Below are 27908 nucleotides of genomic sequence, written 5' to 3'. Positions count from 1 at the left end.
GGCTCACCTGCAAAATCAATTTGTGCACTGATTCTCATTATAGAAAAAAAAAAAACAATCCGAAAAGTAAAAAAAAAAAAAAAGGAACTTTTTAATTTCCGGTCTACAAAAAGTGCATCTGTACAAAATAAAGTCATCTTCATACACTTTTGTAAAACTGGTCGCACCAAAAGATAAAACTCAAGGGAAAAAGCCACAATAGTGGGTCGATCTCTCAGTCTCCAGCTTGTATACTTCAACTGTACAAACTTAACTCATTCACATATCAAACACAACATGACAATTTATACTTGAAATGAAAATGTTAAGCAATAACTTTGGTTCTGTTTCTGGCCTTCTTCAACACCTCCTCCAGACTAATAGTGACTATAATCAAAGTTACCTGAAAAAACAATTCTAACAGTCGGCTCAGTCAAAAATAATCCAGTATGTTTCCAGAAATCCAGAATGTTAAAAATCAGCATAAAACAACCAGAGAAACACAAACGGCAATGCATTCATGCACACCAAATCCTTCCCTGCGAAACTCTTTAAATCAGTGTTACATTCAAATAAGTGACAAACTATACAGACTCAAACACCAAAAAAATGGTTATTTCTGAGCAAGTCCAACTGCTTTAGAAAGTGCAGTTTTTGAGTCAATATATTGTTTTTTGGAGATGAGCACAAGGTCCAAAAACCCAAAACCTGTTGTGCGGAACAAAACATCCCTCTTCATGCATAAAAAAGTTCTTTAAATGTTCATTTAGCAGCAAAATGCGCTTAGAAAGAGATTAGGTAAGCAGTAAGCACTGCCATCAAACTAATTTGTCAAGCTAATTGTAAAGCCAATGCCTGCGAAATAGACATTTAACGACGACCCATGTACATGGTGGGTTCTCAAAACATGGAGAAGAGGACACAAAGAAAAATTTCTCCCTTAATGCACTGCTGTGAAGCTTTAATGACATAAAAACAGGGATAATTCATTTATCTCCTGTGTCGTCTTGATGGTGAAGAGCTGCTGTGTCTTGAAGAGTATCTGGAAGACTGGCCCGTAATTCTAGAGTCGGCTTCATACGAATTGGCCCTGTTTGTAGAACGGCGGGACTCTGGTAAGCCCCGCCCATCTCTGTCCGGTCCCTGTTCTCTCATTGGCCGGCGTTCTGCAAAACGTGGGTCTGTGGGCCTGTCACTCATCCGTGGGTTATTAGGGCATTCCAAGGGTATTAGCCGTGGCATTGGCGCACTGCTCGTGTCATGTTGAAGGTGGGGCGCAGGGGCGGGGTCTGTTTCCACAGGTGCATGTGTAACAGGTGAGGTCACAGGGCTCGGTATCCCGATTGGGGGATAAGACAGACTGCGGGTCAGTGGCTCTCGTTCTGTTTTAAGAATCTGCCTGACATCTCTTTCAAATTCTTTTTGCATAGTTTTGATGATCGTTTTACGTATCCTAGCGTCCCCAATCAATGCTCCCCAATCACTTTGTTCCTGCAGAAATGCATCATTAAAAAAGCGCTTAGAAATACACAACAGCACCTATAAAGTTGGGTCGAGACAAACAAATGTATAAATGTGTATGTTACCCCGAGTGTGCGTAAATGTCCCAGAATAAAGAGACTAAATTTGGCTCTGGTGATGGTTACATTCATTCTCTGCCGATTTCCAACAAACCTTAAAAAGTATGAAGCAATGTAATATATGAACCAGAAACTTGAACATTCTAGATGATTGATATATATGCTGTGTACACTTACCCAATGGAGCCCGTTTCACTGCTGGCTCTCACACAAGACACAATGATGCAGTCCATTTCTCTGCCCTGAAAGCCATCTACTGTATTGACTTCAACCCTAAAACACAATTACATGTTATTTAACTGTACATACATAACGTTTACACACACTACTGGTCAAAAAGGTTTGGAATATTATGATTGTATAATGATTTTTTTCTTTCTAAAGAACTCTAAATGTTCACCAAGGTTGCATTTATTTGATGAAAAATACAGTAAAACAATAATATTGTGCATCACTTCATCCTTCAAAATCATTCTAATTTATCATTTAACATTTATCAATAATAGTTATTACTTTAAACTTTGCAAAGATAATAAAATGTCAATATTTTGTGTTAGTACTGAATTTCATATTTTTATAAAAAAGCAGTTGTGACACTGAAGACCAGATTAATGGCAGCTGACAAATTGCGTGAAAGGAATAAGTTACAAAAACAGTTATTTTAAAATGTATATATATATATATATATATATATATATATATATATATATATATATATATATATATATATATATTTCATAAGGACTTCTAAAAAAAAAAAAAATAAATTATTCTTGATGTTCGACAGGTAGTTATCAGATCATTTAAGAAATTCAGTTCAAAAATAGAACCATAGACACAAAAGTTCAATTCTAACTATTATTTCTTATGGCAATCTGCAATAAAGTTTTTTTTAGAAGTCTCATTTTGATGAAAGATTATGAAAAACATCTTAAGTAAAGTTGCACACGGAGCACTCACTGAAGATGCTTGTTGTCGATGCCTGAACCCCTGATGGCTTCCAGTATGCGTTGTTTCTGGGCGTTGTAGGGTGTGATGACGCCCACTCGCACTGACTGCTTCTCACCCAGCAGCTTCAACAGCAGCAAGACCAGCTTGACTTCTTTGTGATTGGAAAATGAACTGACCAGTCGAGAAACACAATAAATCAACTGTTCAGACACTAGTAAAAAAAAGTTAAGCCCACCATCCCACCCACATTCCTCCATTTCTTACTCTCTCTCCTTCTTCTCTATCCCATCCGTCACGTCGAACACTTTGTAGGGCTTGAAGGGCCAGCTGAGGGAACAGCGCTTCTGAGCGGTCTCACTGAGGGACAACAGGATACAAATCAGAAGTGCATATTTATACTTGATGACCGTGGGTGCCAATTTGTATTTTTTTTGCCACACCTTCTAATGCAGATGAATACTTATATATATATATATATATATATATATATATATAGACAAATATATACATTTTTTGCACAGTTAAATTGTGCTTTTGTGACTGTTAGAACAAGAGTGTATTAACACAGAAGTCACAGACAAAACATAAAAACAACAACAACAAAAAAACAAGCAGCATTAGCATGAAGCCATTTCACAAAATACAGTGTTAAATTTGAAGGCCTAGTCACACCAAGAGACAATATTTGTTTCATCTTTTCAACTGACCAGTGTTAGTTTAGTATCATTTATATGCCATTTTATATTTTGTTAAAACATTTGATGTTTATAATTGAAAATTTTTTAGTTGATTTAATTTTTATATACATTTTAAAGCACTAATTATTTTAGTACTTAAAATTAAACTTAAGTTAAAACAAAAGTTCTTGTGAAAATTGATGTTATTTCAAGATACAAGTATTTTTTTTTTTTTATAACACCAAAAAAGTACACCTCTACTATTGCCATATATACCATCAACTAAAAAATCATCTAAATCTGGAATCATCTAAAGCTGGGTTCTGCCAACGACTTTAGAGGTTGCATAACAATATCACAGTTGGATTGTGACTGAAACTGCATCAAAAGTGCGAGGGATGCCCTGCGAGTCTGCAGGATTTGTTTCAATCTTTCCTGTAGCACACGTTACATTTCATAAAGCACACGAATAACTGAAGTCTTTTATCCATGGCTTGTTGAATACAGCTTTCATCTGTGATTTGTGTCGCATTTTCATTTTATTCTCGGTAGTAATAGACCTTCACAGCAAAGTGGGAGTCAATCAGTGTCAGTGGAACATGTTTCTTGAGATCTGCAGACCATGGTTTAGTTTGCAGTAAGCAGCTCGCTATGTTGAGCACTCACCACACGCACGGTCCTCTCAGTGACCTGAGGAGTCTCAATTCCGACTCAGTCATAGTCGTCTGCTCCTGATCATACTGCCTGCACTGCCCCTGCCTACACATCATAAACATGAGGAGTCTGACTGCAGGACACGGTCTTCTCTCTCCCTCTCTACTCATGCCACAAGTGTAAATGTTCCAAACAAACAAGCAGCTGGGTGCGTACCAGTCATCCTTGAGAGCGCTGTTGTAGATGTACTTGGAGGGGAATTCACAGATGTCTGGGTGCATGCGGTACTGCACGCCAAGCAGGACGATTGGAGAGAGTTGCGGGTTTGACAGATAAAGACTTTTGCATAACCTTGCCATAAGAGACTGGTCGAAGCCAAACTCCTTCGCTTTCTGTTAAAACACAAAAAATGTAATTCAAATCATGCACAAAATGAATGATAAATTTTTTTCTGTCACTTATATTTAACCCTTATGCTGTTCTAAAAAAATGCAAATTTATATATATATATATATATATATATACATACACATACACACACATTTATATATATACACACACATTTATATATATATAAATATATATATATATAAAATAAAAAAAAGATTATATATATATATAATCTTTTTTTTATTTTATTATTAAAAGGGTCTTATAAATCCCTCATTATGCTATATTATTATTACCAAATACTAGATTAAAGGGATAGTTCACCCAAAAATCTAAATTATGTCATTAATAACACCCTCATGTTGTTCCAAACCCGTAAGACCGCCGTTAATCTTGGGAACACAGTTTAAGATATTTTAGATTTAGTCCGAGAGCTCTCAGTCCCTCCATTGAAGCTGTGTGTACGGTCTACTGTCCATGTCCAGAAAGGTAAGAAAAACATCATCAAAGTAGTCCATGTGACATCAGAGGGTCAGTTAGAATTTTTTGAAGCATCGAAAATATATTTTGGTCCAAAAATAGCAAAAACTACGACTTTATTCAGCATTGTCTTCTCTTCCGTGTCTGTTGTGTGAGAGAGTTCAAAACAAAGCAGTTTGTGATATCCGGTTCACGAATGAATCATTTTGACTCATGAACGAGTCAATGTTTTGTTCGTTATCTGGCTCGGCGTTCATCTTCAGTTCTCTCTTCACAGCAGTTCAGTCAGTGTACTGTTTGAGTAAATGAATTACTCCGGGATATTGGTTTGTTTTAACTCAGAGGGAGTGTCAGCCACATTAAAAAAGTCAACAGCTTAAGTCATTTGTGGATTAATGCGTATTAGAGACGTGAACCGTTTAAAACGATTCAGTTCGATTTGGTGAACTGTTTCAAAAAGATCCGGTTACATCGAATGATTCGTTCATAACCAGATATCACAAACTGCTTTGTTTTGAACTCTCTCTCACAACAGACACGGAAGAGAAGACAATGCTGAATAAAGTCATAGGTTTTGCTATTTTTGGACCAAAATGGACAACACAAATCTAAAAATACACAGAAAATCTTAACCATTTCTGTGTTTAAATTTACATGCTTGTAATACAAATACTCATTGACGAATATGCTGGGTTACCTGAGAGACAACTGTTGGTGGAAGCTGGTTGGGATCACCGACGAGGATTACAGCAGGACTTCGGTACAGCATGGGGATCAGAGTCTCACATTCTTTAGACTGACTAGCCTACAAAAGTGCAGAGACAAACAAAGAGGCTTTTAAATATGGTTGTTAGAGGAGTATTAGTGCATTTATAATATGATAATATAAACAATTTGCTTTCATCGTGTTAGATTTTGCACTAGCAGTAATAAGAAATTCAATTCATTGAAAAATGAGAAGTGCAATTGTAATTATACTTTTTTTGTATTCAACCAAATAAAAACACATTTCACAGAATTACAAACAATAAGAGATTTTGGGACCTCATCAATGATGACGCAGCTGAATGGTTCATGTCCGAGGCGACGGAAGGCATTCTCGAGGACAATACTTCCACTGGTGCTGAGCGTGCAGCAGATCACATGAGCGTTTTGCAGTACAACAGCTTGACTCTCCTGACGCCTGATGCGACACTAAGAAAGAGAAGAGAAGTATGTTTGTTTGTGGGAGTTTTACAAGTATTATGAAACACAAATGTGAACAAATGTGATCGTTTACCTCTTTAATCTGCCGACCCAGTCCTTCTCTCTCTTTCAGGCGCTGCATCTTCTCCTCCATCAACGTCTTGAACTGTCAACCAACACATTGACAAAGCACTAAATCAATGATATCAATATTCTGTCTTTTAGAAACTTGTGTGAGTAGATGCATTACCTCGAAAGAATCCTTATTGACTTTTGCACATCGCTGGGAGAGATTTTCAATCATTTGTTCCAGTTGCTCCTTCCGCTTGTGTATGTCAGCTTCTGCAGTTTGCTGAGCTCGCTCTACACACAAACACCTTATACATTAACATCACATGCATTAACTCGTGAACTGTAAATGCATGAATTTCTCTCTCACGTGCTCTAGCTTTAGTCTGGTGGTCGAGGCTGAAAGGTTTTAATGACTTCGAGATGGTTCTTTCACTTCCCAATCGTACCAGGTTTATATCCCCGCAGTTACCTGTACAAAAAGTGTTGTCAGGCATGCTTTAATGTGACAGTATATGGCATGCATGCATGCTTACACAAGCTCACAACCTTGAGGTGCGTTGATGTTTCGGCATTTCTCTTTAAATATCAAAATGACTTTCTTCATCAGACTGTCAATGGCAGCATTAGAGGGAGCACAGAGAAGAACTCGTGTCCGTCGAGACTTGGCATGAATGTTCCCCGAAGGAGCAGCACTGTTAATACCCTGACCAAATAACCACACACAAAATAAACCCAGCTGCAGTTGCAGATAAAGGTGTCCTTGAGAGCATTCACAGTAGGCAGGAATAAAGTTACATTCGGACTAAAAAACTAAAACAAGACAAATACCGAAGATAGTAGTTTGTACAACAGGCCACCAATTGTTTTACTCTTCCCGGTTCCTGGAGGACCATGAATAAGGAGAAATTTTGGGGTCTTCGCTGTTCTCTTTACCATGGCAAGACCACAAGCTATTGCTCTTGCTTGGTCCCTGTTGAACTCCTGGAATGCAAGGACAGAAAAAAGAAAGAAGGCAAGGAAGAAAGCAAGCAATGAAAAAAGAAAGCAACAAAGGGAGGGAGCAAGGAAGGAAGGAAGAAAGGAAGCAAGGGAGGGAGCAAGGAAGGAAGGAAGCAAGGGAGGAAGCAAGGGAGGGAGCAAGGAAGGAAGGAAGCAAGGGAGGGAGCAAGGAAGGAAGGAAGCAAGGGAGGGAGAAAGGAAAGAAGGAAGCAAGGGAGGGAGCAAGGAAGGAAGGAAGAAAGCAAGGAAGGAAGGGAGGGAGCAAGGAATGAAGGAAGGAAGCAAGGGAGGAAGGAAGGAAGGAAGCAAGGGGGGGGAGCAAGGAAGGAAGGAAGCAAGGGGGGGAGCAAGGAAGGAAGGAAGGAAGGACGCAAGGAAGCAAGGGAGGAACAAGGAAGGAAGGAAGGAAGCAAGGGATGGATTGAGCAAGGAAGGAAGGAAGGAAGGAAGCAAGGGAGGGAGCAAGGAAGGAAGGAAGGAAGGAAGAAAGCAATGAAGCAAGGGAGGAAGGAAGGAAGCAAGGAAGCAAGGGAGGGAGCAAGGAAGGAAGGAAGGAAGGAAGAAAGCAAGGAAGCAAGGGAGGAAGGAAGGGAGCAAGGAAGTAAGGGAGGGAGCAAGGAAGGAAGGAAGGAAGGAAGGAAGGAAGAAAGCAAGGAAGCAAGGGAGGGAGCAAGGAATGAAGGAAGGAAGCAAGGGAGGAAGGAAGCAAGGGAGGAAGGAAGGGAGCAAGGAAGTAAGGGAGGAAGCAAGGAAGGAAGGAAGGAAGGAAGGAAGAAAGCAAGGAAGCAAGGGAGGGAGCAATGAATGAAGGAAGGAAGCAAGGGATGGATTGAGCAAGGAAGGAAGGAAGGAAGGAAGCAAGGGAGGGAGCAAGGAAGGAAGGAAGGAAGGAAGAAAGCAATGAAGCAAGGGAGGAAGGAAGGAAGCAAGGAAGCAAGGGAGGGAGCAAGGAAGGAAGGAAGGAAGGAAGAAAGCAAGGAAGCAAGGGAGGAAGGAAGGGAGCAAGGAAGTAAGGGAGGGAGCAAGGAAGGAAGGAAGGGAGCAAGGAAGGAAGGAAGGAAGGAAGGAAGAAAGCAAGGAAGCAAGGGAGGGAGCAAGGAAGGAAGGAAGGAAGGAAGAAAGCAAGGAAGCAAGGGAGGAAGGAAGGGAGCAAGGAAGTAAGGGAGGGAGCAAGGAAGGAAGGAAGGAAGGAAGAAAGCAAGGAAGCAAGGGAGGGAGCAAGGAATGAAGGAAGGAAGCAAGGGAGGAAGGAAGCAAGGAAGGGAGGGAGCAAGGAATGAAGGAAGGAAGCAAGGGAGGAAGGAAGGAAGGAAGCAAGGGGGGGAGCAAGGAAGGAAGGAAGCAAGGGAGGGAGCAAGGAAGGAAGGAAGGAAGGACGCAAGGAAGGAAGGAAGGAAGCAAGGGATGGATTGAGCAAGGAAGGAAGGAAGGAAGGAAGCAAGGGAGGGAGCAAGGAAGGAAGGAAGGAAGGAAGAAAGCAAGGAAGGAAGGAAGGAAGGAAGAAAGCAATGAAGCAAGGGAGGAAGGAAGGGAGCAAGGAAGTAAGGGAGGGAGCAAGGAAGGAAGGAAGGAAGGAAGAAAGCAAGGAAGCAAGGGAGGGAGCAAGGAATGAAGGAAGGAAGCAAGGGAGGAAGGAAGCAAGGGAGGGAGGGAGCAAGGAAGGAAGCAAGCAAGGGAGGGAGGAAGGAAGCAAGGGAGGGAGCAAGGAAGGAAGGAAGGAAGCAAGGGAGGGAGCAAGGAAGGAAGGAAGGAAGGAAGAAAGCAAGCAAGGAAGCAAGGGAGGGAGCAAGGAAGGAAGGAAAAAAGGTAAAGAGAGTACAGGAAAGAAAGGGGCAAAATTATAACGTGGGATCAAAATCAGTTTCACTTATTGGACTTACACATGCACAAAAATAGTTGTCTAGGATTGTATGGGAATATGGAAAAAATGCTTATGGCTATGCACTGCACATTTGGTTCGCACCCCTTAACTGTCAGCTTTGTTTCCTGGAAATCTCTGCTCAAGTAGTAATGATTTAATTCAGGAGTATTAAAAAAGGAGACATACAAAATGTGCAATGCTGTAAAGTCCCTTGGACCAAGATTAGGAACCACTGCTTCAGATAAACCCAAACTCACTGGTAAATCCAGGTCCGGTGGGCTATCCACAGTGTGCATGAAAAAAGATGCATGTGGAGCAAGAAGAGGTCGCAACATTGGTCCATTCCGCAGCAAACACAGTGCACGGAACTCCCGGAATATGCTGATCAATGATCCAATAACTTCACAGAGCACAGGTTGGGAATTCCCTGAAGATATATTACTACGTGTCTGAATCGTCAAGTTGAGAATTGGCCTGGAACCTGAGGAGGGAAAGAGTAATGAGACTGTGGACATAAACATACACAAACCTTATTAAATGACCGCACAAGTCACACACCTGAACTTCTGTTGGACACACTGGACCGAGACACATAACCAAAATGAGGATGCGTTTCATGGAAATTTGGTTCATCGTGGGCATATGACCCAGTGTTGTCAGGCAACCAAAGTAGCACCAGGTCATCTTCTTTTGGGTACAGCTGTTTCATATCAGTTTCCTGAGAAATTTTTGCTACAAAAAAAAAAAAAAAGTAAAACTTAATGAAATGGTTAAAACGGATGCTCCCCGACTGTAACAATTAAAGATTTTAACTGTATCAGAATAAACTTTACTGAACATCAGAAGGTAAACTGGCAAACATGGCTGGACTTACCTGTGAAGCTGGCACTAGCTGTGCGATTGCTGTATTCTATACCCTGGAATGTTAGGTTAAGCTTGACTCTGCCCTCTTTAAGCCATTCACTCGCCATCTGTACAAAAAGTAATTGGTTAACCTTAACACTGGTATTAAATGACCAATTATTATCCTTGTAGTAGAATCAGGACAAAAAAACAAATTAAAGGAATAGTTCACCCGGAAATTTAAATTCTATCTTTAATTAATCAATCTCATGTCGTTCCAAACCTGCAAGACATTCCTTTATCTTCAGAACACATATTAAAATTTTTGAAGAAATTCGAGAGCTTTCTGACTCTTCAAAAGACATGTTCGAGGCCCAGAAAGGTCATAAGAACATATTTAAAATCAGTGGTTCAATATGAATTTTATGAAGCTGCCAGAATAGTTTGTACACAAAGAAAAAAAGAAAATAATGTCTTTTATGTCAGTCTTAAATGTGCGTTCACGGGAGTATCACAATACATGCGTGTGGTGCTGCTGATGCAGAAGCCAGCATTCTGATGTAGAACACACAAGCATTGGTCGTGGTACTCTCGTGAATGCACATCAAAGACACAGAAGAGAAAGAAAATGTTGAATAAAGCCATTATTTTTGTTTTCTTTGGGCACATAAATGTATTCTTATATTCTTTATAAAAATTAAGGTTGAACCACTTATGCCACATGGACTATTTTAACAATGTCCTTACTACTTTTCTTGGCCTTGAACATGTCAGTTTTTGTTGCTGTCTATGTAGCGTCAGAAAAGCTCTTGGATTTCTTTTTTTGTTTTGTTTTAAACAATGTTACACTTACGTTAAATGCACATTACACCTCCAAATACATTCATACATAAGCACACCTATGTCTATACTAACATTAGCATATATGTACATCTCTAAATGTGCCCATATATACACAAACATGTACCCAATGCATATGCGGTGTACATATTGAGGTGTAAAAAAAGAAGAAAAAAAAGGTGGGGTAGGGGGATAAATACATCAAAATATACAAAAGGGGGGGGGGCGGCAGGAAAAAAAATGCACACGTAAGGAGTGATCATTCTTTACATCCGAATTTTGATAAAAGAAATTAAATCAGGTCTATGAGATATTGCATATTTGATCCATTTTTCCCAGTACAAAACAAATTGTTCTATTTTATGATTTACAAATGCTGTTATTTACTCCAATGTGATTTCCATCCATGCATTTAGGGTAGTACGGAAGTTCTAAGCGGCCATGCATTATAATTTTTTTTCCTTTTTGTTTTCTCGTTATAACGACTTATTTTTCTCGTTATCTCGACATAACGAAAGTTTGTTTTCTCGTTATAATGACATGACAGTTTTACTGTTGCTATAGTAACAAACTCAACTTTGACAGGCATCTGATGGACAACCATGCAGGCGCTCTTACTGTAGCATATATTTCAGCTAATTTTGCTTAGTCTAGGTAATAACGTCTACAATACTGTACATAAATAAAGGCTGAACAATCACTGTTGATTTTTCCAGAGATAGTACACCAAACGTTTTGTTTTTGTAATTAACATGTTTAAATGGCAACACCGCGAACACAGTGTGCCTTCAGAAGGATGCAGAACTATTCTAAGATCTTGAGCTGCTTGGATTAAACTCACTTTTAATTTTCCATTTATTTGAAATAAAATTATATATAATTTGTAATTTTATATAGTCATTATATGCGGTGGCAGATATCATGTGCGTTACAAGCTTCTGTTTGAAAAGATCGTTCATGTGCAGTGTGTGTATGTGCAGAAAATAAACGATTACAACATTATAGAACAAAACTGAATTAAATTAGCCTATGCATTTTACATATACATCACATTTCTCATCAATATGGTTAACAATAAAGATTAATAATAAGGTAAAAAAGCACATCACAAATAGCCTACATCGTTAAATCCTGTCCTACTGTAGATACACAGAACATTTCCGCTTATTAACTACCTAATCACGTGCCTAAAAGAAGCACAAATAAAGATATAGGTGCAAACAGAATACAGTGACATCAACCTTGGTTTTGATAAGCAGTTATTTTATGACCCAGAACGCATTGGTGAAACTCAAGCATCTAGCAAGAACTTAATAAACAAAATAATCATGTTGATTAAAGCATTTAACATTTATGAATTAATTAAATGTCAGTAATGAACAAGACTGCACAAATTATAGTGATCACGAGGAAGGTCCGCATACAGTAAAGTGGACAGTGTACAACACCCCATCAGTTATACTCAGGTCTATAGTGCCACCTGCTGGAGCAGTTTTGTAACTTATTAGAGAAAGTTAAGTCGTTATAACGAGAAAACGACTTTCGTTATGTCGAGATAACGAGAAAATTAAGTCGTTATAATGAGAAAACAAAAAGGAAAAAAATTATAAAGCATGGCCGCTTAGAACTTCCGTAGGGTAGGACTCTCCTGTGATACATTTTTTTTTTTGTAAAACTCTTTTTTTTTTTTTACGGCTACCAATAATATATTTATTAGAAATGTATCTCTTTTTAAACATTCCTGGAGTATGTATCCAAAAAATAACACTTTACTGTTATAGGGTATCACACATTCAAATACATCTTGTAAGGCAATATGTATTCCTTTCCAGTAGCCCTTAATAATAGAACAAGCTCTTGGATTTCATCAAAAATATCAATCTGTGTCCTGAAGATGAACAAATGTCTTACTAGTTTGGAACAACATGCAGGTGAGTAATTTAATGACAGAATTTATATTTTTGGGTGAAAAACTAACCCTTTAACTGTAAAGATTTAGTCCTAATAACATCCAAGTATTTAGGAATTACAGATATAAGATGTAGTCCCACCTCTTCAAATGCATTAATTAGCAGCAGTGGGTACAAGGTGTTGAAGTACTCCAAGTAGCTAGAAAACTGAACTGGCACTTTCTTCAGCGGTAGTTGGCACAGATCATGTGGACTCCCAAATGATTTGTAATTGTCAAGCATCCTATATTCCCATTTAAGGATTGCTTGGGTCAAGATTGAAAGGTCAAACGTCTGGCTTTGATCCATTGTGGGTACTGGATTGTTAACTGGAGCCTCGGGTCTTTGGTATACCTTGTAAGATGGTGGCTCTGAGTTGGAGCTTCTTTTAAAACTAGTGGCCAACTCAGGAGCATATGGAGCGTGTCGTGAAGGAAGTTGCATTGGGAGTTGTGGAGGATGGAGAGGTTGAAATGTTTTTGGAGGTGGCACTGCTGGGGGCAGTCGGGGAATCTTTGCTTTGGCAACATTCGCAGCAGGAGGAGGCTTGGCTTCTTTTTCCATTTCAAGGACAAGCGAGGCACTGCGGGAGCTGGGGGTGTATATTTTTGTGGTAGAAGGTTTTGCCTTTTTCTGAGATACAGGTGACATGCCAGGCTTCACAAACAAATGATCATCATTTCCACCAATAGGAGTCTGAATAGGTTTAGGTGTCAAGGTTGGCCCTGGGGCATCTGACTCACTATCTGTATCAATGTCCATGTCTATAGGATCTCTCTGGGTAAGAAAGAGTTCTTCACCATTTTCTTCCTCAAACTGCTCCATTTGAGAGCACAGTTCCATGTCGGTGGGTTCCATCTGAGTGAGGAACATCCATTCTTCATCATCCTCCTGAGCAGGTTTTTCTTTTTCCATGTTGGCATCAGCAGTCTCACTGGCTTGGAAGTACTCAGGTACTACACACTTATTATTTCCAGCCCCATCTCCTGCAGAATTGGTTCCTGATGCAGCATTTTCATTATCCCGCTGAAGGTTGGAATCTGGCTGAGGACAAGGAAAGATATCACCAGCCTCACTGCTTGCAACTGTAGGTTTCGGTAAGTACATTTCACCTGGCTGATTGATATCTGCTGGTTTGGGAGCTAATGTTGTGATGACTCCTGTTGCTGGCCTCTGATTTGCCTGCTTCTCACGACTTAGCCTGAAAAACTGAATATCTTGTGATCCCAGAAGTTTCTTGTTGCTTTTTACAATATGATTCTGTGGAGAAGACTTATTGGCTCGACGCACTCGCCTTTTCTTCTGTTGTGGTTCTACCTGCACGTTCTGACCATGGCACCTCAGTTTAGCAACACCATCCAGCGAGCGCTGAGAAAGTTCAGATGCTTTCCTCTCCTTCTTTTTTAATCCCAAACGCTCTGCTGTGGATTCTGGCTCAGCAACCTTACGCACCTTCTTTGGGGGAACAATCGCAGGGGTATTACTTGAACTGAGGGCAGAAAAATAAGGAGAGGAAACAGAGCTGCAGGATGAAGAGGAAGATGAGCATAGAGTAGTTGAAGAGGATGGTTCCTCTACATCCTGAGATGTTGAGCTGCGTTTCCAGGAGTGGCGTCTGCTTTTTTGAGCAAGGGCATCAATTATCAATGGCTTTTTAGGCTGTTTCTTTTCAGATGGAGTTGTTTTTGTGCTTTTAACAGGTTTGGCAAATTTATCCCAGCTCTCTGCAGTACTGGATGCTTTGGACAGTGAAGATGCAAATGAATCCGCTGACTCTTGTGGCTGCTGCTGTTCTCTGATCTTATCTTCTGCTTGCTGACAAGCCCTCTCAATGTCTTCATCTGGAATAAGTTCGGTCTCTGAACTTGATGGAGATGCTTCACGAGGAGTTTCATCCACCTGTGGTTTGAGTAGTTGGTCTGATTTGGGCTTCTTCCTCAAGTCTGATGCATCAAAACCAGAACCATCCCAGGAAGATGCCACATATTGCTGGGTCTCAAACTCAAAGACCTGTGATTCACTGAGATCATCATAATCACGACCGGGGCTCTCTGACAGGACACAAACTTTTGGAGAACTCAGGATGTCATTTGGCCTTTCATCATTATCAGAATCATCATCAGAGATAACAATGGTACTAGACTCCACATTTTCCTTTGAAGCACCCATGAACCTGTTACCAATTTTTTCACCAGAATTACGGTTATCTTCATAGTCGCTAGATTCAACATTGTGGATTGATTTTGTCAGACGAACCAGTTTGATATCAAGGGGTTCATCGTCATCCTCCTCATCCTCCTCCTCCTCAGCAGCACCAAAACCACATGCCTCTTTAGCTGATTTTAAGGACTGGTTTAAATCTGGTTTAACGTGTTCCAACTGAACAACTGGACTCAGCTGTGAAATTGACACTGGGTCAAGGGTTTCCTTCTTAGCCTTTATGATAACCTCAAGACCGCTGCACAAATCCTCATCCAAGTTCCAATTTCTATAATTCCAAATTGACTCCTTTTTGATAAAACCGGATTCATCTCCTGTTCTGCTTGGACCTGCCTCTTGGTGCTCATGTTGTTGCTGATTTAGGGTTGGCACGGAATTTCTGGAAATAACAGTGTTTGTAGCTGCCTCCACTGATGGTCCACATGGTGGTGGAACAACAGAGAGTGAAGAAGCAGATCTTTCTGGCATTGAACGGACAACTCTTAACAAACACTTCTGAAGCTCATCAGATTCAGAACGTGTTAAATCCCATCGTTTCTTTGTAACTCCACGCAACTGATTGTTCAGCAAACTCAAAAAGTGGGTCGCGCTTGGAACAGATCTCCTTTTCCCGTCTTTCAGTAGCCGTCGAATCAGTGTCACGCAGTCAGCGATTATAGCACCAATGCCTCCTCCAGATGCAGGCAGTTTTCGAACTATCCCAAGGTTGTATGAGGTTGAACTGACTCCGTGAATCCCACCCATCCTGTCTGGTGGTCCAAGTGTTTCATCTGATTGGATGATGCACAAGACAATCTCCCCCACCCACTTGTGGGCACAGCGAGAAAGTATACCCATTCGTCCTTCAGTAGAGTGTAGCTCAACAATTTGAATAAGGATACGAGTGAATAACTCAGACACTTTATCGTACACAATCGTCTGTCCGGTTAGCATGTGCCGATTTTCTCGTATCTTATCACAAAGATAGTGGATGACTTCACTAATATAGGAAGCATTGAGCTCTGAAAGTTCCATTATGGATCGAACAAAAGGAATGAACCACAGAAAAGTGCTTCCGTATACACGCATGCTCTGGCCCATTTCAGAATCAAGCACAGTGACCAGGGACTGCATATCCTCATAGATCATATAGTTGCTTGAAACCCCACTGTTGGACGACAAACCAGATGCCTACATGAAGAACAAAAGGAAAAATAGTATTCAGCTTTTTTCCAATAAAGAGTGCAGGAAATGTTTGTTGCATGAAGAGAATGCAGTGTCAAAACAGAAGCCTTACATGGTTTGGTTTTTCTGATGCATAACAGTTGTACACCATCTGACTGCAGGTCACCATATTGTCATCATATTCAGGTTCCACTTTAAACATACCGCTGTGCATTAAAAAAATGTAACTGATTAAATAACTTCTCAGAAAACCCTACATTACCAAGCACTTTCTGCCAACAAAAGTTCCGCCAAGCATGGCATTTCACAGCAGCCATTTATGGTCCAAATGGCACCACTTGAACCATTTTCCTTGTCAAATAATGGCCAGGTTCACGGAATCAGAAATTAAAGAGAACTGTTTTTTATACTATGTGCTGATCTTCACTGTTAAAGTGCTATTATAGATGTAATCTTTAACATCCAGGAGCAATGTATATGAAATGGAATCATTACATTTCAATTCTTTTTTTTTAAATTAAAGGATCTCTGGGAATAGTGAAAACATTTTTATTATGCGTTTACATTTGCAGCTGTCATGGATTCTGCCATCCCTGTGAAGAATCCCTCCCAATGTCTTGGAGTTTTAATGCAATACACTGCATAGGCCTATATGCTACTACTGTTTGTCCACTTTTTGCCCCAACCTATATGTTCTCACATGATAACAGCACAAAAGAGACCTCAGTTTATCACGTCGGCACAAGATCACCATGTTTTCTCTTAATGGCAGCTCATCACATGAGCACACACAGTTAAATATACAACTATAATAGCAGAATAACGAAGCACCTCACTGCATTTGAAACCAAGTAGTGACTGGCTTTTGTTGACTATTCACGTTTAAGGCAGATCCATAATGAGAATCATTGCAATGAGTGTACTGCATTGTTGAATTACTGCAATTTTCCTATGCAATGGCTACAATTCAGCATGGCATCAAATCTTTTCAATAAATTCAAGATTTTCTTACCCCATGGTCTTTTGCCGGATGTTTCTAATTTCCGCAACATAGCTGGCAGCTCCGGTGATTGTCTGGAATGCTGTATTAGGGTCAACCTGACCCCAGATCTTAGAACCAAGTCGGTCCAAAATTACCATAAAACAGTGGAGGGCTGGCCAGAATGGGTCCGAAGCTGGGTTATCCTCTGAAAAACACAAGTGGACCACTTTTAATCTATTGTTATCTCATCAAATCATGAAAAGTTCATGATGACGTACCATTTTTCAACCCATCCATTGTGCGGAGTATGCAAAGCGGGATGTTAAACTGTCCCATGAACAGAGAGTCCATTGCCTCCGCACTGAGCTGCGTAAGTAACATACAGATACCTGTAGGGCACAAAATAGATTAATTTAAAAAAGGTGACATCACACTCATCAAGGGATGAACAATGAGAACTATTTGCTGATTCCAAGTCAAACAGAACCCACATTCTATTTAAGTGCAATACAGCAAAAGTTTCCAGATTAACATGCACTGTGTAACACTTATTTTGCAGTAGATAGACTAGAGCAATCCATCAATCCCCCTGAATTTTAATCCCATTCATTTCTTTCAAAGATCCAGTTTCTAGATTAACTCCTTTCCCTGACACTGACTGAATTTTATGGCAATCCAAAGATTTTTTGTTAGTTTTTTTCCACTGGTAGGGGTGCTATTACGCATCAAAATAATAAATTGCAAATAAAATGTCAAACCCATTAAGGACAGTGCAAACTTTGGAGTGTCAGAAAAATTACTGGAGGAAAAGAGTTAATTGCACGTTGAAATCTTTGTCAAGAGCAGAGGAACAGAAACCTAACATCAGGAATGACTGCTGTCTAGCAAGAGCGAGAAACCAAAATATCTCAAACTGTACAAGTTACAAAAGGAAAGGGCATCATAAAAAGGATTTGGAGAAACTAATAATCACACCTAGCCAGCAGTTCTTCTTGTTTTGCGAGTCATAGAGGTGAGAGGGGAGCGTTTTTATGGTTCCCCTTGAATAAGACTCTTGATCCACATCTGGAAAGTCCAAAGATATTCCAGGTTCGATGACATTAAACATGCAGGAGAAAATCTCTTGAAGGTCATAATAGGAGTCCCTATCCACACTCTTCATGGTCTTTGCTGTATCGATTGCCCAGCGGCGCACCTGGAGTAGAAAGGTGGAGTAAGAACAAAATTACCAAAAGAGGAGCAGCCTAACACGATATGGCTTTTTTGACTGAATTACCTGCTCGTTGGGATGAACGAGAAACAGATATATTCCTTGATACTTCTCAAACACAGTCAAAGACTGCTTCATATCCTGCAACTTACACAAGGCCTTTACCACCAAATCACCTGCAGAGAAAGAAAATAATTTGTAGAAAAGCACTAAAATCACGCTTATGTTATAGTAAGCTTTGGTTGTGTCTGATTGCTGTGTATTTCTACCGTTGATCATTTATACCACGTTAATGGAGATGATGATTTTGTAATTTTACTGTCTTGATTAATGCTTTATTTGTTATAAACAGATATACTGTAACCTAAGTAGTAATAATGATTTTGCTTAAGTACAAAGATGTAACCCTGTGATTAATGCTATATGGAAAATGTATTGTGTAACTTAACTAACATTAAGAAAACTGCTTACTTGCATGAAATGTATGTAGTGACTGAGTTAGAGTAGAAACACTTATGTATTAGAAATAGTTTTTATGACAAATGGACAATATAGTACTTAAGGTGTATTTCACAGACGGTTAAGAGGAAAAAGAAGAGGAAAAGGGCTAAAGCAATGCGAAGTAAACAACTGAAAGCCTCGGCAGAGGAGGTGGCAGCACTCCAGGTGATGACATCAGAAGAACCAGCGTTCGACGTCTGTGTATAAAAGACTGAGAGAGAGACTCGAAGGACAAATCTTTTTGAACGTAAGGACCGGTACAGTTTGGAGATCAGGGGATTAGATTCTTGTGCACTGCTTGCATAATAAATTTACAGCTGAAGTTATAAGAGTGGTCAAACTTGATGAACTGCTTTTTATTATAGGCAGAGGAATTTGTGGAATTCCTGGAGGAAGAGGATTTAACTCCGACGCAGCCTGCCTTCACGCCCCAAGGTGCTAAGGATCAAACAAGCGGCTCCCACACCAAAAGGTATGCCTGGAATGCCAGATCCCCTCTCTTGGCTTCTGAAGAGGATGTCGGAGAGAGGGGAAGAGCCGCACGTTTCTGAGTGAGGACCCCTGGGGGCGTCTGATTGGGGCCTGTGTACATGAAATTACGAACAGATGATTGTTGAGAGCAAGATTTGGACAGTATCTTAGCATTGTCAAGCAGAGCACAAAGATTTGGTCACCTGATACTAATGTATCTGGAAATGGAAAAAAAAAAAAAAAACAAGGGAAAGAAAGAATGCTCGAGTTTGGGTTGAAAACTATATGGATGTGTTTCATACCAGCTTACTAATGCATGATGGCACTGTGTATATGATTATTGCAAAATATAATAAGTTTTAAAAACATGTTGAACAGTACTTTAGCTTGAAGACGTTAGGATGAAATCAGCCAGCAAAATTGCAAAGCAGTGGGTGTTAATGGAGATGATGATTTTGTAATTGTACTGTCTTGATTAATGCTTAATTTGCTATAAACAGATATACTGTAACCTAAGTAGTAATAATGCTTTTTACTAAGTACAAAGATGTAACCCTGTGATTAATGCTATATGGAAAATGTATTGTGTAACTTAACTAACATTAAGAAAACTGCTTACTTGCATGAAATGTATGTAGTGACTGATTTAGAGTAGAAACACTTATGTATTAGAAATAGTTTTTATGACAAATGGACAATATAGTACTTAAGGTGTATTTCACAGACGGTTAAGAGGAAAAGGGCTAAAGCAATGCAGAGGAGGTGGCAGCACTCCAGGTGATGACATCAGAAGAACCAGCGTTCGACGTCTGTGTATAAAAGACTGAGAGAGAGACTCGACGGACGGATACTGAACAAGCGCAGTATCCCTCGACGCCTGATACCAGCTGATTATACCTTGATTTTGTAACTTTACTATTGTACTTTGATATAACTTTTGTTAACTTTAATAAAACTTGTATTTTACTATTGACAAGTTATGGTCTGCAAGAGTAGTAATTTAAGAGCCATAAGTAAGAACTGACCACAGGGAAGTCTGCTGAGCAAGTTGTAAGTATTTTTGAAATGCTTATAGTTTTGTCCAGGGTCGACTTTCCTTACCTACCTGAGAATAATTAATAAATAGGTAAAAGGTGTATAGATAAAGGAGACACCATAAAACACACAACAATTTTCCTTGAGTGATAATTTACTCCATAATCAACATTTAATAATGTGGAACCACATGGCTAGCTCTTTGGCACCTTTATTCCCAATAGGACTAGGAATAGAACAGAGGAAAACGAATATGGAAAATGGACTAAACAACAAAGCCAAGATGCCAGCTGACCATCTGAATTGGGCTCTTTCCAAGCTTACATTCTCATACTTTATAAAACATTATCTGGCACTGTCCAATCAGCATTTAGCTCAGGCTTTTATACAGTCGTGGCCAAAAGTTTTGAGAATTACATAAATATTAATTTTCAAAAAGTTTGCTGCTAAACTACTTTTAGATCTTTGTTTCAGTTGTTTCTGTGATGTATGTGGAAGATTTTTATTGGTCAATATGTAAACTAATCAGGCCTAATCAATGTGACTAGCCATTTATGTATCAAATTATTCTACTGTTATAATCATGCATTTGACTGTGTGTAGAGGCCTGCGTGAGAAAGGAATGTGCAGAGAGTGCAGGGGTATAGTATATGGTGCAGCTGCACACTCTATTTGGACATTAGACACAATATATGATCAGACCTCCTTGGTGCAGACATTACCAAAATACAGCATATAGTAAAGTTAGACACACTATTTTGACATAAGACAAAATATATGATTAGGCCTCCTCGTTTCACTTAAAATAAATGCTACATCGTAAAAGCAAGCTGGAGAGACCGCCATAAAAGGTAGAAGAATGGATAAACAGAATCATATGTATGAAATGTATTGAACATGGGCACGCCTTCAGAAGCACTGTATAAAATAGAGAACCGACACAGACTCGACAGACTGTTCTGCAGAGCTTTCTCGGTTTTATTTTCTCTTGAGAATAAAATCTTTCTTCTGGAAACAGAACCCTGAGACAGTGTGATTCCTCAGATCCATGGCAGACGAAAATACACTACATGTACTGAAATATAATTACAAGCACTTCATACGTTTCAAAGGCTTTTATCGACAATTACATGACATTTATGCAAAGAGTCAGTATTTGCAGTGTTGGCCCTTCTTTTTCAGGACCTCTGCAATTCGACTGGGCATGCTCTCAATCAACTTCTGGGCCAAATCCTGACTGATAGCAACCCATTCTTTCATAATCACTTCTTGGAGTTTGTCAGAATTAGTGGGTTTTTGTTTGTCCACCCGCCTCTTGAGGATTGACCACAAGTTCTCAATGGGATTAAGATCTGGGGAGTTTCCAGGCCATGGACCCAAAATTTCAACATTCTGGTCCCCGAGCCACTTAGTTATCACTTTTGCCTTACGGCACGGTGCTCCATCGTGCTGGAAAATGAATTGTTCTTTACCAAACTGTTGTTGGATTGTTGGAAGAAGTTGCTGTTGGAGGGTGTTTTGGTACCATTCTTTATTCATGGCTGTGTTTTTGGGCAGAATTGTGAGTGAGCCCACTCCCTTGGATGAGAAGCAACCCCACACATGAATGGTGTCAGGATGCTTTACTGTTGGCATGACACAGGACTGATGGTAGCGCTCACCTTTTTTTCTCTGGACAAGCCTTTTTCCAGATGCCCCAAACAATCGGAAAGGGGCTTCATCGTAGAATATGACTTTGCCCCAGTCCTCAGCAGTCCATTCACTATACTTTCTGCAGAAGATCAATCTGTCCCTGATGTTTTTTTTTGGAGAGAAGTGGCTTCTTTGCTGCCCTTCTTGACACCAGGCCATCTTCCAAAAGTCTTGTCCTCACTGTGCGTGCAGATGCGCTCACACCTGCCGGCTGTCATTCCTGAGCAAGCTCTGCACTGGTGGCACTCCGATCCCGCAGCTGAATCCTCTTTAGGAGACGATCCTGGCGCTTGCTGGACTTTCTTGGACACCCTGAAGCCTTCTTTACAAGAATTGAACCTCTTTCCTTGAAGTTCTTGATGATCCTATAAATTGTTGATTTAGGTCCGATCTTAGTAGCCACAATATCCTTGCCTGTGAAGCCATTTTTATGCAACGCAATGATGGCTGCATGCGTTTCTTTGCAGGTCACCATGGTTAACAATGAAAGAACAATGATTTAAAGCATCACCCTCCTTTTAACATGTCAAGTCTGCCATTCTAACCCAATCAGCCTGACATAATGATCTCCAGCCTTGTGCTCGTCAACATTCTCACCTGAGTTAACAAGACGATTACTGAAATGATCTCAGCAGGTCCTTTAATGACAGCAATGAAATGCAGTGGAAAGGTTTTTTTGGGATTAAGTTAATTTTCATGGCAAAGAAGGACTATGAAATTCATCTGATCACTCTTCATAACATTCTGGAGTATATGCAAATTGCTATTATAAAAACTTAAGCAGCAACTTTTCCAATTTCAATATTTATGTAATTCTCAAATTCTAAAACTCACCTTGCTTCTCACAACTATTTAGTAGCTCTCTTGATTCTTCTTTAATAGTGGGATTTTGCTTTTGGTTTGTTTTTAAAGATCTCCTAATTCACTTCTAAAAGTGTCTTCTATGAGATAGATGAAAATATTTCAATCAATCAATAACCTTCTAGTTTTCTGATTTTTAACCACCCACTACACCAAATGGAAGGACGTGACTTACACAGATCACGGTAGCAAAGTAAGTACGGATACTTCAGAACTTCAAACAGAGGAGAACGGAGACGGTCGTGAAATTCTGCAGGCAAGATTTTCGTCACCGGCTCCATGCGATCGTCTTCAATAATAAAGATATCGTCCTCCTCCAGTTCCTTGTCCAGAATGGTTCCCAACAAACGCACAAGTCGAGCCTTCTCTATTTCCCACAAACGCTGCAAGAAAGCAATAATTAGTGTCTGGACACATGCAAGCTCAAAGTACACAACATTTACACATTTAGCAGATGATTTTATCCAATACAAATGACAAGATCAAAAGCAATTAGCCAAAAAGCAAAGAAAACTTTTTAAACAATGCCAGTTTAATTAGACAACTTCATTAGGAAGTAAGCTAGAGAGAGACGTGCAGAGAAGAAACCTGGTGAAAAAAGGTCTTCTGTTCTTCAGAAAATGCATAAGCCGAATCAAAGTTATTTCGCTTACTTCCATAGCTATTGTTAAATGCACTTTTAACCTTCTGCAGCATACACTTAAGCATTTCAGATTAACCACATATGGCATGCATTTCTGTGCAAGTTTGTTGTGATCTGGACAACTTGGAAGTGTGTGATCCTCAGCCATTTAGTGTATGAGACCCAGGTTTTAGTCTTAAACCATATACAAACTCAGCAAATGTATTAAGCCTATTGTTTTGAAATCTCTTTGCAGTCACTACCTCAGTTACTCCTTTGGTTCACATGCCCTTCAACATTCTTTAGATAAAAAAAGAAGCACAGAATACACTGAATAAATCACTTTGCGATACAATTTTAAAGGTTTTTACAGACTAGATGACAGTCTGCCATCCTTACAAAGGGAACAAGATAGAAAATTAGTGAGGTGATCGTGACAGAAGAATTAGGGAGCACTGGTAAGATAAAGGAGGAGAACAACTGGGAAAAAAATCATTGCTTAATAAATGTAAGTGTAAATTGCAAGCAAGATGTTCAAGATGTTCTGCATCTGCAATAATATCTAATTTGTTGTCTTCAACAAGAAAAGTCCGATAGTCCAATAACAACAACAACATTCTGAGATCAACAGTCATTTGTGTTTTATTTCTTTAGAATAGTAGATAGAACAAAAAAAGAACAGGGAAAGCTAGTGTTAGGGACCTTTTTATATTTATTTTTATTAAAGAAAAAATGCAGTTAGAAAATAAATAGAGAGTGCAAGTGTTAAAAAGCTTTCTAAAATAACAATAGTACTTTAACTTGATACACAAATGGCTATATTCCCAGTGATTATACTTAAATCATATTTTGATTAATAAAAATTTTCTACATACAGTATGTAGTATGAATTTAGGCTGCTTTTTGTAAGGACAGACACTTTTGCTCAGAGTGTTTGTGTACCTTGTGCAGATGAGGGACCTTGTCTCTGGCTCGATGGTACTCCACCACACACTCCAGACAGCAACCGAGGTCTTCATTCAGAGAGTCCATCTCTCTCTCAGACAGACGTCCTGAGCTGTAGCGACGCATCATGGTGACTATCGCTGCATCACCCTCCACTTCCAGGGAGGAGGTGCACCACAGACACTTCTCCATCACAATCACCTGCGCACACACAGATACGGACACGTCCTTAAAGCCTCTCCCCGTCCCTAAAACTTCTCTCCTCATTCTCCAAAAGGCTTTCAAGCATCTTTTCAGCTTGTGGAGTACAAAAATACAATAGATTTCAGAAATAACAGTGAATTAAAGGGACACTTCACCCAAACCGATCATTTACTCACCATCAAGTCCAAACTTGTAGGAGTTTCTTTCTTCCGGAGAACGCAAAAGATGATATTATGAAGAGTTTTGGTAAGCAAACAGTAGCTATTAGCCATTGACTTCCACAGTGTGGATACCCATGATTCTTCAAAATATCCTCTTTAGCCTCCATAAAAGAAACACTCATACAGGTTTGGAACAGTTGAGCGTGAGTTAATGACAATTAATTTTCAGGGTGAACTATCTCTTTAAGAGCTTGGTGTTTTCCAGGCTTAAGAATGGTTGTTCCTAAACAATACAGAATTACTGCAACCTCAATATTCACCTTAAATATACTGTTTCTATTATAGGTCGACCGATGTAACCGTTTGGCAGATTAATCGGCACCGATAGTTGATTGCTGGTATTATCGGTTATCAGCAAAAATCCATGCCGATAGTTTTCCGGGTTGCGTCTGTTGCTAGAGCTGCTGAGAAGGGTCTGTTTTCATTACACAGTGTGAGAGTACATAATGAATTTTATATTGAGCATTTTTATCAAAAGGTGCATCTTTCTGTGGCTCCAATAAAGTCTGTATGCTTCATTTATAGAGCTATAATATAGATTGCGCTATCCGATTGCTCCATTTTTTAAATACTGAATTTCAAACTTCAAAAGCTCATTGTTCATTCTTGAAGTAAACTTGTGTCCATTTGGTGATTAAATAAAATGTTTAAACCGCTGCTCGAGTTGAATGCGACGTGTTTGAAGTGTGTCTGATACCGGTGAGTTCTCCTAGACTCAGTGCTGCCCTTTTATTTTGATTAGATAATCATTAAGTGTTTAAGAAGAGAAGCAGTTAAAGTGTGAGATCCTCTACATTTCGAGTAAATGACTCGCATATGCGACTAAATCTTCACTCTGGGCGACTAAATGATGTCTAATATCAGCCAATGGCTAATAAATTCTCCGATTTTACTGGCCAGTGTAGTTATTAGTAGATAGTAGTAGAATTCGTATCATTATCATCTTATTAATATTTGTTTTACAGAAACACTGAATGACCAAAAAAGCACCACCACCAGTCCAGTTAAAATGTTCAGTCTGGCGAGTAAACAAAAATTTACTAGCCAATGGCAATTCAATTGCCAAGGTGTCAGTAGAGGGTTGGAGAAAATGCATTGTGCTGGTATAATTTTAATACTATAGCCTTTTTGTATACATTTAAAGATGTGCATCTTTAAGCATGACTGTTGAAATGAAATGGTAACATTTTAAAACAAGAGTCCATTTGTTATATTAAGATTTATGAAAATTAACTACTATTATTACTTCTACTACTAGTATGGTTCAGTACTGCTTTTATTATTATTATTATTAAATAAAGCACTATTTTAGTTTTTCTTCAGTATCCATTTTAAAAACGGTTATTCAATTTTAATCGGTTAATTAATAGTATCGCCCAGTGTGGTCCAATCTAACTATCGGTATCAGCAAAATCCACTATCGGTCGACCTCTAGTTTCTATAGTATAATTTTATGGACATTTTGGTAGCACTATGACAACCGAGACAACCGGATTTGACACCAGAACTGAGAAAACGATGTAAACACATTAGATATGTACCAGCCTCTCCACTGTATGCAATATTTTTTCCTGAATTTTTTGATCATAAAAGCAGCCTTGATGAGCAGAAGTGACTTCTTTAAAAAATAAAAATAAAAAAAAAGTCTTACTGATCCCAAACTTTTGACTGATAGGGAGTCTTTGCATGTAATACATACATATATAATAATGAAAAAGAGAGAAGAGAAAGAAAGTAAACGAAGAGAGTAAACTAATAAATCAGAGCATAAAAATATTTTAAATGAATCCAAGTACAGTAACCATAAGGGCAGCCCAATGATTAGATTGGGTTTTGTAATCCAAAGGTTGCAGCTTAGCAAGGTCTTGTAACCCAAAGGTCACGGGTTCAAGTCTCGGTAGCGGAAGGAAATGTATATGTGAGTGAAGTCACATTTATTTACATAGGGCTTTAAACAAAACAGAAGTGAATGAATGGTGCTCTCTTACACTCAGTACCATGACTGAGCTGCTCTTGAGCAAGAAACCAACCCCCAAATTGCTCCTCGTGTGCCGCAACAAATGGCTGCCAACTTCCCCAGGTGTGAGTTCACAGTAATGTGTGTGTGTGCTTAATACAGCCAGAAGAGGAGACAAAGGTGTTCCCACACAGTGGAAATCTGTATCTGATAAGTATACAAACCAAGGTCAAGGAGATGCCTGTTCTGCAGCCCCATTGTATATTTGTACAAAGATTATATTATGCATACAGCATAACAAGGGTGTATAAAATATCATAGCATTCAGCTGCAAGTACATATTGTTTTCTACACGAACATAACCTCTAGTTTTTTTTTTTTAATGATGAGAAACTGTATTTCTTATTGTCAGATAGGTGGCTATGGAAATCCTTTGGTTGCCTTAACACTTGAATCATGAACAGAAGAAACGAAACTTATCAGGTACAGCACAGTGGGTGATCTCGGTTCTAATGAACACAAAATAAAGCATCCCAGAGTCAACAAAAGAGAGCCAACATGCACTCACTGACCAACATTAACAATAATATCATTTAATTTACACACATATTTATATTGTCCACACTATCAAGAAAGTATAAGTGTCAGAAAAATGCCAAATTTCCACTAAAAACAAAAAGTCGTCACATTAACACATGCAAAACACAACATTAACTTCTTAACTCGAGGCCTCACGAAGCTATAAAGTTTACACTGGGGTCCCTGCAGGGGAAGAGGAAACCTCGTTTGCACACCACTAGAAGTCAAATGTAAACATGAGAAATACATTAAAACGCAACCAAAGAACAACAAACGAGTTACCCGCGAAGCTCCAACGGAGGACACTTTGAGTCTTTCAGTGCTGTTTCATCTCAAATTCACACTGACACGATTGTAAATACCTTAAGCCCACTCAACAGTGTGCTCTACATAGTCTCTTTCGCTCGATTCTGCTCTCCTCTGAAAACACGCCTGCCGCCGAGTCGCGGTGCTGGTGACGTCATGACGGGGGCGGGTCTGTCCATTGCGCCTGCGCAAGATCACAGCGCGGGATCGGCGAAACATAAAAGGGATTGCTTTATGGTTAAGACGCGTGTTTTTAACCTTTTAACTGTCGGTTCCACTTTTTGAGCATAGACGTTAAAATGACATTTCCAACTTAAATTGTTATAAATTTTGAATGCTTTTGGGCCCACAGACTTAAGGTTGGTCTCTTTTTAAAGCAGACACTTGGCAGATTATTGTGGAAGTGAAAAGTTATAAAGATTATATAACAAAAAAGTTATGGAAGTTTAAGTTTATGAAAATATAAAATATAATAGTT

General features: G+C 39.3%; 1 protein-coding gene and 1 long non-coding RNA gene across 3 annotated transcripts; one reads left to right on the top strand and one right to left on the bottom strand.

Moving 5' to 3' along the window:
- Window positions 1-68: 68 nt before the first annotated feature.
- On the bottom strand, window positions 69-27598 carry LOC132116919 (probable helicase senataxin). 2 transcript variants are annotated; one of them, XM_059525812.1, is made up of 26 exons: window positions 27407-27598; window positions 24161-24364; window positions 22772-22979; window positions 18103-18212; window positions 17802-18021; window positions 17105-17215; window positions 16857-17031; window positions 15957-16050; window positions 12563-15850; window positions 9703-9799; window positions 9387-9560; window positions 9086-9309; window positions 6797-6949; window positions 6515-6671; window positions 6336-6437; window positions 6147-6259; window positions 5991-6062; window positions 5756-5905; window positions 5409-5516; window positions 4058-4233; window positions 3854-3946; window positions 2775-2867; window positions 2520-2681; window positions 1737-1832; window positions 1566-1653; window positions 69-1470 (listed from the first exon to the last, which is right to left on the bottom strand). In XM_059525812.1, exons 2-26 carry the CDS (start codon window positions 24353-24355, stop codon window positions 970-972), a joined length of 6960 nt encoding a protein of 2319 aa, XP_059381795.1. In that variant the 5' UTR covers window positions 24356-24364; window positions 27407-27598; the 3' UTR covers window positions 69-969. The 2 variants fall into 2 exon arrangements, with proteins under 2 accessions (XP_059381795.1, XP_059381796.1); XM_059525813.1 differs by lacking the exon at window positions 3854-3946 and having other exon boundaries at window positions 27407-27597.
- On the top strand, window positions 18370-19984 carry LOC132116920 (uncharacterized). The gene is made up of 2 exons (XR_009425717.1): window positions 18370-18687; window positions 19786-19984. It is a non-coding gene; the product is annotated as an uncharacterized LOC132116920 (long non-coding RNA).
- Window positions 27599-27908: the final 310 nt, after the last annotated feature.

The sequence above is a fragment of the Carassius carassius genome, chromosome 36, assembly GCF_963082965.1.
Source record: "Carassius carassius chromosome 36, fCarCar2.1, whole genome shotgun sequence".
Lineage (NCBI taxonomy): Eukaryota > Metazoa > Chordata > Actinopteri > Cypriniformes > Cyprinidae > Carassius > Carassius carassius.
The sequence above is the reverse complement of the archived record's forward strand: the minus strand, read 5'-3'. Positions and strand labels throughout refer to the sequence as shown.

Coding starts and splice junctions, on each gene's coding strand:
- LOC132116919 (XM_059525812.1), bottom strand. CDS start 24,355: ATGGAGAAGTGTCTGTGGTGCACCTCCTCCCTGGAAGTGGAGGGTGAT. Junction 22,980..24,160: donor AGGTCCCTCATCTGCACAAG/GTACACAAACAC, acceptor GCTTTCTTGCAG/CGTTTGTGGGAAATAGAGAA. Junction 6,438..6,514: donor AAACATCAACGCACCTCAAG/GTTGTGAGCTTG, acceptor CTTTTTGTACAG/GTAACTGCGGGGATATAAAC.